Raw genomic sequence first — 12493 nt, 5'->3', positions numbered from 1 at the left:
ATTAATTTTCTACCACTCTGCTCAGTGCTCACACACTGACACATTGACCTTTGTTGGTTTATTGTATACAGTTGTGCCATGTATCTATAATATATGCATTGAACAACGCGGGGAAGCCATAAATAACCTTCTCTTCAGTCGAGCAGCACGTTGACGTTGGCACAGCTAAGTCTTGAAGTATTCATATGTATTCTTAAGCAGCCAACACCACCTACAGCATATGCCAAGCGTATGTTCAAGGTTAAATTGACCGTACTAAACGCAATGCATGGATAATGTAGCAGTTGAACCCTCGTGCCCATACTGAATCGTACTTTTCAATCACTGATTCTTCACACATCTTCAGAAACGGATGATTTAATAACGGTATAATTTTCAGATTGGCTCGCGTGACCTTTGCCACAGTAAAAATATAGGCATATTCTTTTGTAGGTTGTATAATTCTGTTCTTTTTTCCCCCATAGAACGGTCAAATTATAATAATTTTGTCCATTCTGAAAAATACATGTAACAGGGTATCTGGCTTCACTGCAGGCTTAGGCAAGTCAGATGTAACTTAAATAGCTTTATATTTAATATTGTGAGCTTGTAGATCTGTTCAAGCTGTTACTTTGGGCTTGTTTATCTGTAAAGACAGACAGATTAATTAATCGATCTGATTGTTTGCAGATTAATCTCCCATCAATACTCTATACCAATGAACCAATCCTCTTCAAATAGCATTGCGATGCCTTGTGAGCTTATGGATTGGTCGTTTTCCCCAATGTTTTCTCCAGAATAGGGAATCGAGTGTTTGTTTTTCCTTGACCTTATGCCCAAGGGTCTTTTCCATTCAAGTTTACAGAGGCAAACCAAGCTCCTTCCAAATGGTTTTTAAACTTCAGCCAGTTACTGTCTTTCAACTAATATGCTTTCTTAGTTACGAAATGAAACATGTCTTTCACCTTTCAAAAACATTTCTGTATAAATATGTATTTGACGCGTTGTGGCTCCATATGAGCGGAGACATGGGTACTGGTGAGATAAGAACTGCTTAAATTTTCATGGCCGGTCCGTGGATAGGTCGGCCGGCCGGTCGTTTATTTTTATTTTTTTATTATTATTATTATTATTATTTTTTTTTTGGGGGGGGACCCCCAGGGACCGGTAACTCTGTCATTTCTCTACCGTTTTGGACGGGGGTGGGCTCGTTGGAATCGTGTCGCCCCCCTGGGGGCGTCTTTGGGGGTCTCAAGGTTCGGGGACCCCCAGGGACCCCCAGGAACCCCCAAATGGTAACTGTCATTTCTCTACCGTTTTGGACGGGGGTGGGCTCGTTGGAATCGTGTCGCCCCCCTGGGGGCGTCTTTGGGGGTCTCAAGGTTCGGGGACCCCCAGGAACCCCCAAATGGTAACTCTGTCATTTCTCTACCGTTTTGGACAGGGGTGGGCTCGTTGGAATCGTGTCGCCCCCCTGGGGGCGTCTTTGGGGGTCTCAAGGTTCGGGGACTCCCAGGGACCCCCAGGAACCCCCAAATGGTAACTCTGTCATTTCTCTACCGTTTTGGACGGGGGTGGGCTCATTTGAATCGTGTCGCCCCCCTGTGGCCGTCTTTGGGGGTCTCAAGGTTCGGGGACCCCCAGGGACCCCCAAATGGTAACTCTGTCATTTCTCTACCTTTTTGGACGGGGGTGGGCTCGTTGGGAAAAAAAAAAAAGATAGGCCGACCTATCCACCGACCTATCCACGGACCGGCCGACCTATCCACGGACCGGCCGACCTATCCACGGACCGGCCGACCCTTAAAACGACGGCCGACGGGTAAACACCGTCGGCCGGAACAAATGGATTCTGCCCTCCCTCCTGGTTTTTGGCGTTGCCCGCACTCTAATTGGCATGTTGCAGCTCTTGTAGTGAGGAACTTCATGAATTATGCACGAAAAACAACTCACCACGTGCCCCCATTATAACCACATTGTGCTATGCAATTTTCAGCCTGCTATTCGGGGAAAAAGACAATTCTTCAGACAGCTCCAGTCTCATTACCGTCCAACCTCAGCTTTCCTGGAGATTCATTGAATTTTTTTTGTTTCTTCAGAGGGAACTAGGCACATACAGAACATCAACCCTGAAGCGACAGCCGCCAAAGTCATTTGTTAAACTGATGCTGTTTCCCCGAGCATATTTGATCATCGTCCTGACCTATTATGTACAGTATCTATACATATAACCCTGGGCTAAATTTAATCTATGAATGATTTACAGTCAAATATAACTGCCTAAGATTTATGACAGTGTAAGAATAAGTGTATTATATTAACAGCTAATAAGAAAGACAAACTGCTATAGGCCTACTGACTGTTCGGTGACTTCTGTATCTCGCTTCTTCACGTCTAAACTGGCCCAGAATGTTCAATATTCATTCTCTAACATGGTTTAATATTTCAGTGCACGCAAATGGGTACTTGATGTGTGAACTTTCAAATGAATGAGTCATAGGTGATCAATATTTAATGGGCCATAAAGTATGATTTATGCAATATTTTTCTCAGTCGAAGCTAGTGAATGAATTAAATGAATAATATTCTGTGTTCTGAAATGATCAGTCATTTTCTTAATAAACCTGAAAACCATGAATTGATTGGTGTCGCATCCACAGCAAAAAATGACAGTGGCATGATAGTGGATGCTGACCTTAAAGGAGTTTTTTCAGCCATTTTCAATATTGCCTTCGTAGTTCACATACTGTATTTGGTCCACTAATGTACAGTTTCCATCTCCTCACTCTATTGGTGCTTTCATCATCATCATAATGTTTCGACCACGGTCGAGATCATGGATTCCACAATGCTACGCCAGACTTCACGGTCCTTCATTGCCACCCCCAGTTCCTGCCTACTAAAGCATGTATCAGGGAACGACAGCTTTCTACCTCTGGTCCGCAGGACTCCAGAGAAGAGTCAGCTCTGTAGCAGTGGCCGGCAAACTGTGTTCTGGACCAGTGAAGAAACACGGGGAAAGTTGCTCCTTTGCTGTCAGTTGCTTTGAGATGGGCAGATGAAACAGCAACTTTGCATAATTTGCGGCAGCTTCACACCACGGCTCTGTCTCTTCGTTTCCAGGTCATACTAGAAGGGTTAGGGTTTGGGTTAAACCTAACCCTAGCCCAACTTAACCAGGGATTTCAAATTGATTCTTTGCTCTGTGCTTGAGCCACCTCCAGTTGCGCGGCAGAACGTAACCGTAACGGCAGTGTGCTACACAACAGCCTGGAACAGAAGCACAGAGTGAGAGAAGTGAACAATATAGCAGAATAGTGCATTTGTTGTGCAACATAGTGATATGAGTGACTCAATTAGAGTTATGAGTGTGGATGCCAGAGTAATGTTTCTTTATTTACACCTCATACTTCTCAATGGACCCTTATGGGTCTGTTTTTACATCTCTCATTGCCCTAGTTTCTTAATTGGCACTCTCATCTCTGATGATCTCACCTGGTCTCCATGGCAGTGGTCAAAAAGGCCCAGCAGCGACTACACTTTCAGAAAGTTCTCAGCCTTCTCAACCTGTAGGAGCAGACCGCTGGAGACCTTCTAGTACTGATCCTGCATAGAAAGTCTGCTGACGTACGTACTGCATTCCAGTGTGGTATGGAAGATGCACTGTAGCAGACAAGAGGAGACTGCAGTGTGTGGTGAAGACGGCCCTTCCTTGGAATGTAATCCAAGGAAGGGCCGTCTTCACCAACCGCTGTCTGAAGAGACAGCGGTTGGTGAAGACAGTTCACACCCGAATCAAACAGAGCTTTCCCCAGAGACATCATTGCGTTAAATGCAAACATGCACTGATCAGAGAGTCTTCTCCCGTTCCTTTTATGAGTTAGGTACACTTGCACTGTAGCACAGTGGTATTTAAATTACCGATTCGGCAAGTTGGAGGAAACGCAAACAATTTTCTGCTGAGGAAACAGATTTCCCTGTGCGCAATGGGAGCAACATTAATGATGTGATATAATGATGTAAGGAGATGGGGGGTGGGGACTGGCATATTTTAGGGATGCAAAGATGTAATCTGTGATATCTTGACATAACAACTTAATAATCACAAGATCATTCTCAGTTATGTGAATTTTTGGTGTACAGTGAACCATTTTGCATTCTTGCACGGATCTCAGTGTGGTACTCACTTCCTTTTCCTGTCTGTCTGTCTGTTATATATTTCATATACATGGTGAAATCGTTCAATTAATTCAACTCAGATGGTGTCTATGTGTACACTCTCTGAGTTCAATCAACTCTGAGGATTCTTTACTATAGTACTGGACCTTTAGTGCATGTGTAGCCTCACTTGTGGGGGCGGGGAGGGCGACAGAATGTAAAAGATTATGTCTCTGTCAAATCACCACTTAGACTTTTTTCCAATATGCTCCCATGATTCAATTAAATAGCTGCATTCCTTGGAGTGTCCGGGTCGGACAGAGAGAGCAGTGACTGACAGGCAAACACATTACTATACTCACGGAAAAGGAGAGGATCGGAGGAGTGTAGTATGAATGTTTGCAGAGATAGCACGAAATAGTCTTGTAATTGATTTTCTGTCTGAGCTGCCGTTTCAATTAAGTGAATGAATGCGTTGGTTTTGGTCGGTGGGTTTGTTCATGCCTTCCTCATTGTCTCGTTGTGAAAACACCATTCATCTTCTTTGTTTTGAATGATGATATAGCGTCTAGAAGCCTGTGTACTCTGTAATGTGGCAGGTACAAGTTCTGATGATATGTACTCTGTAATGTGGCAGGTACAAGTTCTGACGATATGTACTCTGTAATGTGGCAGGTACAAGTTCTGACGATGTGCTACGATATGGAATGTGTAAGCATCTGTGTAGTGTGTACATAATACAACAAGAACAATAGTTTTATTATTTATTATCCATATCCTCATACAATTTCTTCGTTGACTTTCTCGTCCTTTTCATCAGATGTGATCCATACTGTGGGGCCGGTGGCCAGAGGTCACGTGGGACCCACCGAGACCAACGACCTCACTTCCTGCTACCAGAATTCCCTCAAGCTAGTGAAGGAGCACGGCTTGAGCACTGTGGTAAGTGCTATTTTTTTTGGTTGGTTTTTTGGCCCGCTGTTAAAACTAGTTTTATATATATAAATATCGTCCGTCGATAGCGGGCGATTAGGTGATAGCCAATGAAATTTGTGTGTCGCTCGCTGTTGTTCTCCCACTGTTAAAATGCACTGGGCTCGAGTTAGAAACCACGCCCATCCGTTAAGAACCAAATACCTACTTAGGGCAGTTGACTGTGTCTTAGAATACAGTCCAGACCGGGCCCTACGAAGGCTACTGTCTTCTGAAGCCCAAACCCAGGTTCTCTACCATCGTGAGGGACTCCTCAAGATCTCAAGAGGAGATCCCCCTGTCGCCACTAAGACATCCGACTGGATACCTTAGTTCGGCTCTGAGTCTGACTAGACTTGGCAGCCTTTATGTTTTCCCAAAAAAGCTAAGATTTTCATGAATTTAAAACAAATTCAATGATTAAAAAAAACAATCATAAGAAATTCCATTAATTAGAAGACATTAGAAAACATTTCGTGCCGTGTTATGAGCTTGTAGATCGGCAATTTTCATTAGTTTGGGTCCCAAATTTATTGTTTGGGTCACGGGCTAAAAGGTTTGGGCCTTACTGCTCTCAGTCAGACCTGTCTCTGTACCCACTGTTCTGTTACTGCTCTCAGTCAGACCTGTCTCTGTATCCACTGTTCTGTTACTGCTCTCAGTCAGACCTGTCTCTGTATCCACTGTTCTGTTACTGCTCTCAGTCAGACCTGTCTCTGTACCCACTGTTCTGTTACTGCTCTCAGTCAGACCTGTCTCTGTACCCACTGTTCTGTTACTGCTCTCAGTCAGACCTGTCTCTGTACCCACCGTTCTGTTACTGCTCTCAGTCAGACCTGTCTCTGTATCCACCGTTCTGTTACTGCTCTCAGTCAGACCTGTCTCTGTACCCACTGATCTGTTACTGCTCTCAGTCAGACCTGAGAAAAATATATGATTATTTTTTTTGTCCAGTACAATCATTTCCGTGAGGGTTAGGGTTCGTGCTAAGTTTTGTTTTGACTCCTCTCCCTCCTCTCCGTGAGGGTCTATTTGAAAAAAACGAATGCAAAAGATATACAAGAATAAAAGAACAGGACCGTCTTTCATTTAAGATACCGTTATGAAAAGCCTCAAGCCTTTTTTTCAAAAGTCATCATGTAAAGAAAGAAAGAAGATGGTAATATTTGATGTTTATAGTGCAATGAATGCTTTTAATGCAGACTAATTTTGCTCATGATGAAATGAAAGTCAGGTCTTTGTACCCACCCCTCCTTATTAAAGTCAGTTCTTTGTACCCAACCCTCCTCATTAAAGTCCCTGATATAATGGCTTGGTTTTGCTATGTCATCGTTTAGTAGTAAACCACTTTGGGGGTAAAAATTATGACCTCTGTTGAATTCTTTGAAGGCACATGACATTGATTTATCACACAGTATTTCGTCCCTGAGTAGATTTCATTCATTGGCAACAAAAATGACTCAATTAAATGTGTGTGTGTGTGTGTGTGTGTGTGTGTGTGTGTGTGTGTGTGTGTGTGTGTGTGTGTGTGTGTGTGTGTGTGCGTGTGCGTGTGCGTGTGCGTGCGTGCGTGCGCGCGGTATGTATAGTCCGATATAACTGAGGTACAACCTCAGAGTAATATGTTCAGCTTTAGTGTACTGTTGTGTTCTATGGCATATGGCATGGCGAAAAATTTGATTCATTAATTAATTAATTTGCATTATTGCTATAACATTATTGCGAGACATTATTGCGAGACACTGGGGAGGCACTGGGGGGGCACTGGGGAGGCACTGGGGAGACATGGGGAGGCACTGGGGAGACACTGTGGGGACACTGGGGAGACACTGGGGAGGCACTGGGGAGACACTGGGGGGACACTGGGGGGGACACTGGGCAGGCACTGGGGAGACACTGGGGAGACACTGGGGAGGCACTGGGGAGACACTGGGGAGGCACTGGGGAGACATGGAGAGGCACTGGGGAGGCACTGGGGGGGCACTGGGGAGGCATTGGGCAGACACTGGGGAGGCATTGGGAAGACACTGGGGAGGCACTGGGGAGGCACTGGGGAGACATGGTGAGGCACTGGGGAGGTACTGCATGGACAGGTACTGGACATTTCATATCACACACACTATGATTCACTATCCCCCTAAAAAAAACCAAAAAAAAAAAAAACTTTTTTTTCTTTTTTTTTGGAAGCTTGGCATGGCGCGATTTATTTCAAGCATGGCGCAGCGCCATGCCAACAACATTGTGCAGGAAACCCTGCATGGGCAACTGGTGGGCAACTGGTGGCCCGGGGGTCACATGCGGACCCCACCTTCACTTAATGTGCCCCTATAGGGTTAATATCGGAATACTGACACGCTATTGATTTCAGCTATTACAATTCCAAACATGGCCCTCTTTAATTAGTTCAGTCTAAATTAGTAGCTTAATGAGTAGTATTAAAATGTTTTTTTATGTCCAATGTATTGGTACTGTATTTAGTTAACACAACTGTAATTAAAGGCATTTGAAATTATATGCAAATGTTACTTTTCAGGATTCCAATTAGAAAATAGCTAAATAATTGATATGATATGATATGATATGGTACTTTATTGTCAGTTTGCACTGAAATTTGTCTTGCGACCAGCAGCCTTGTGTGCAACACACATACACACCTTTGACATAACACAAAACAGAAAAGAAAATACAATTACATACATAGACACATAAGGCCAAGAGCAATGTCCACAGCCAAAATCCTGATTAAGCTCAAAGTCGACTCACTCGACTGATGGACTTTTTTACCTCTTTAGTCTGATCTTATTGTATTCTGGAACACCAGGTCTTCCTGAAGGCAAGACCTATTAGAGTTGATATTCCTTTCTAACCTCAGGATGCTGTTTTCATATGTGGATGTACAGTTACAGTACAGAGCCTCTGAAGTGGTTATCCAACAATCTCTGAACAAATGTTGTTGCAGCAGTTGTGACTTTAAGGCTACAGACAAGCATCCATAACATGGTAGTACTACAGTACTGGAGAACACTCATTAAAACAGAAGGTAAAAACAAGAGAAGGATCCGTCTACTAGCATCTTAAACGGCGAAGGAAATAATTATTTGCTTTGTTTTCTTACACACTGATTCAATCTGATCTTTCCACGTTAGGAGATGGTCTATTACTATTTAATATGACCATACCTGGTTAATCTGTTCACTATAAATAGTGATGGGGGATCTGTGAGTCTCTAGTGGTGCACCAAAAAGGATCTCTTCTGTATTTTTTGTGTTAATGATGAGAGCATTGTTATCACTCCATTCAACCACCTTATTTACTTTGTGTTGGTGCAGTCCAGGATCACTGGAACTATCTTGGAGAGAAATTAAAGTTGTATCATCAGTACTTTAGAATGTATTGATCATCTGAGTACTTTAGAATGTATTGATCTTGTGTGTCAGTGCGACATTCAGACAGAATGTCCTCAATACGACAGCTGTCAGTCTAAAGGGCAAAAAGTACAGCTGAGCTTACACGTTCTAATTCAGGATTTCAATTCAAATATAGCAAAAATAGCCGATCTACAAGCTCAAAACGTGTTGCAGTGCAGCACGTTTTGACCTTGTCAGCTATTTTTGAGCTTGTATATCTAGTTGTGCGATGACAGCAATGTGGAGTGAGTATGGAAATATAGTGGCCCTCTCCATCACCAAAGTTGCTCACCCCTGCTCTATGGAATCCCAGGACTTTGCTAAACACGCAGCAGATCAGTCTGCCTCTCTGTCCCGGCCTCTGGCGTGCAGCTTTCTGTCTGTATGTTCCAGTCGGGTTGGTCTCACTTGACTAGTGGATCTGTCCTACTCCCACAGAGGGTAAACAACGTAAACAGCCACAAATCAGATTCCCATCGCCATCCGATCAGCCCGCAGCTTCATCACAGAGAGAGGGCAATCAATGGGAGGTATACTCGCCAGCGGCGTTGTGGAAAGATGGATTAATGCCACGGTCTCACCATAGATAATTGTGACAATTTTCTGTTGAGATTCATGAGTGTGACAGACCACCTCTGGCGTGGCAATTAAACACCCCGTATGATGGCCAAAAGGCAGAAGTACTTCGAATAAACGTCTTCTCTGAAGTAGCATTGGCACCATGCAGTACGTATCCACCTGCCGGTCTCTGGGTTCCATTCATTACGCCAGTGTCCAACCAACAGTTGACACTGATGAGCTGATATTGTAACATTTTTCATCCGATTATAGTTTGTTTAATAGCATAATTTACTTGGTTGTGTTAATTATCGTGCAGCGGTGGACTTTGAGCGGCAGAGACTGGGATGTTGGAGGTCTATATATGAGGAACGGCGGGGCCCTGGGCTGGCCTGGGGCTGCTTAGGAAAGCGAGAAAAACAACAGGCAGATCTTTGGACCTCCGTCTCAGACCTCAGCAGGAGAGCACGCGCCTCTTTCACTCCCCTGCCTTCTCCTCTTTCACCCACGAAACGCACCGATCCTTGTTTTGTTTCGGGCACATTCCAAAGATTTGTTTAGTTTATACCTATCTCTTGATTTATTTATCCAATAATTCATATATTTGTTAGAGAGAAAGAGAGTTTCTGTTTTCACTGAAAGTTGGCTAGATCCCTCTAATGTATTTGCACAGCTGCTCTGCGTTGAGCAAGCCTTCAGTGAAAACAGTCGTGTTCTGTGATTGACTGGATGAGACCAATCATTACATTATCTTAGCCGCAGTCCATTCTCTCTCAGGGACAACAGAAAGACTTTTTTTTACCAGCGAGGGGAAGGAATACGTCTTGTTACTTTCTGTGTGAGATGTGGCCGTTTAGTTTATTTATCCTCCCGACTTCGCCGTGTCATGGAAGAAGTGTCTGCAAACCTTTTGTTCTCTTTCTGCTTTTCGGAATCCGGTCCAAACACTTTTTGTTAATCGACAGGCTTTCCAGCCTGTTTGGTTCACATGCAGCGCCATGAGTCCAGGTTTTTGGTTAGCCGATCAGCAGCGCTAAGCCCATTTCCACTCATTTGAAAGGGCTTTACTGTGAGCCATGCACTGTGAGATCTGCAGGGCCAAGCCAGGGCCCACCACCACAGACGGGCACCCAGCCAAGTGGGTCTACTCTATACACAGTGCAAGTGAAGAAAGACGGGCTGGCGTCTTTTGGGAATGCTATAGCCCACCGACTCCCTAATGGGGATTTTGCGGAGCATTACAAAGGGAGAGGAGTCAAAACAAAACTTAGCACGAAAGAAACTAGCTCACGGAAGAATACAAGAAAAGCTTGGCTTGTTGGTTAATCCCTGTATTTTAAGAGCCCATGCTGAGCCACCCTTGAGACTAAGCCAGGCTAGCCCAATCATGACATCAACACCTCATCTCTCTCTGAAGCCTGTCCAGACAGGGACTTAGAAGGGAATACCTGCACTCATTTTCAACATTGAACTATGTGGAAATAATAAAAAAGGTCCCCCCCTAAGAGTGGAATATGTTATGTTTGTTTACAATATCCAATGATAGTTCATTTTGTTGGTAAAATCTCGGTTCACTTCTTCTGAGCACAGGAATTTTGGAAAACCATTTTGGCAGGAGTTTGTCTGGCCTGAAAATGTCCAAGCAGAGTACTCTTGAGAAAGTATTAAGATCGGTAGAATAAAGATAATAAAGGTGCTATTTGGAGCTCCATCATGCAGGACATTGCTATAAGTGACGCTTATCTGGGAGCCACAGCTCAGGCATATAATTTGAGTCCTCAAAGTCAGTCGGCCTGTGATTGATTGATTGATTGATGGAGCTGCTCCCTCGTAGCACATCTTGATGACATCCAAATTATACCTGTCCCGCCTCTTTGACAGACTTGACATGTGACTTGTTCCGACTGAATTGTCCCAGGCCGGGGGATGGGGGTCTGGGGGTCTGGGGGAACGTGGCGTAAACGAGATCTCCAGCTGAATTGCATTCCTCCTCCTCCTCTGTCTTCAGGGCTGACAGGCCCTTTTCACTCGCAATGACGTCGGTTTCACCTGCAAATATTTTGCCGCGAGCATCATGCCGTTTAATACACTAAAGTTTAATCACCAAAGTATAACGGTGTTGATTTTGAGCAAATTTAGTCTTTTGAATAAAACCTATTTTTTTTTTTTCTTTTTTTTAGATTTTTTTTTTGCGGCTTATGCCTTTTATTGATTTTTTAAGGGACAGAAAGTAGGCTGACAGGAAACGGGAGAGAGATGGAAGGATGACATGCGGTAAAGGCCGTGTCGGGTCCGGGAGTCGAACCCGCGGCACACCGCGACTGGATCACCAGTCCGGTGCCCAGACCGTTACGCTACGGCCTGGGCCTAAAACCTAGTTTTAGTCACATTTTAGTCATCTGAAATGTGTTAGTGTTAGTTTAGTTTTCGACGAAAAGTCGAGGAAATCAGCACTGTTCACCTACAAATATTTTGCAGCAAACATCATGCCGTTATACACTAAAGTTGAATCACCAAAGTAAAAAGCCTAACTATTTTTGATTGGGTACCTTCTCTGCCAAGAATCTCTTGGCCGAGATGTGGAGACGTACATCTGCCTGTCGTGAGCCCACGGGGTCCACTGTAATAAGAGTCCAGATCCTCGCTGAGGGATGGCCTTCACATGAAAAATTACCATCAAGCGGAGCCAAGAAACCTGCCGTTTAACCCCCACAATGCAGCTGAAAGCTATCTGGAACAGTCCAACCGTTAACACTCCGTCTCTGTCTGTGGTCCTTCCCTCATTCCAGCACGGAAATCTGGAACTCATGGCATGCTAGATGTCATATTTATTATTTGAATTCTTTATCGTGTGATCGAAAGCAGTAGTGTGTGTGTGTGTGTGTGTGTGTGTGTGTGTGTGTGTGTGTGTGTGTGTGTGTGTGTGTGTGTGTGTGTGTGTGTGTGTGTGTGTGTGTGTGTGTGTGTGTGTGTGTGTGTGTGTGTGTGTGTGTGTGTGTGTGCGTGTGCGCACAACACAACACACGCATGTGCATTTCCGTGCTGTGCGCGGGTAGCTGTGTACATCGTCACGTACGAAACTGGGTATTTCCAAATCTGTTAATTTCTAATCTATTTATTTTTTAGTAACAAGCTCTTGCTAATACTTCCAAGCTGATTTTGGACTTGTCACATACTGTAGGAGAAAGCTGTCAGCAAAGAAAGGAAAATAACATTGTAATGCATTGTGAACTTGTACATTGTCTATCTTCACTATACTTCCGCACGACACTGCCGTGCGTACAAAGATGTGTAAGGCATTCATTTATGACAAAACAAAAGGAAATACGAGGTTTCTGGCCCAATATTCACGAGTGTCTACATTGCATGACTATATGCATTTATATATTGGTGACACTGGCTCTGTCTGGCCAGAGCAG

At 44.1% G+C, this 12493-nt stretch overlaps 1 protein-coding gene across 3 annotated transcripts in view; it reads left to right on the top strand.

Moving 5' to 3' along the window:
• macrod2 (mono-ADP ribosylhydrolase 2) overlaps positions 1–12493 on the top strand; it is a 689196-nt gene that overhangs the window by 450759 nt on the left and 225944 nt on the right. For all 3 annotated transcript variants that reach the window (XM_083775641.1, XM_083775642.1, XM_083775640.1), the window contains exon 6: positions 4958–5079. In XM_083775641.1, coding sequence (XP_083631767.1) covers positions 4958–5079 — 122 coding nt within the window. The remainder of the gene's footprint in view (positions 1–4957; positions 5080–12493) is intronic.

The sequence above is a fragment of the Protomyctophum parallelum genome, assembly GCF_964188405.1.
Source record: "Protomyctophum parallelum genome assembly, chromosome: 10".
Classification (NCBI taxonomy): domain Eukaryota; kingdom Metazoa; phylum Chordata; class Actinopteri; order Myctophiformes; family Myctophidae; genus Protomyctophum; species Protomyctophum parallelum.
The sequence above is the reverse complement of the archived record's forward strand: the minus strand, read 5'-3'. Positions and strand labels throughout refer to the sequence as shown.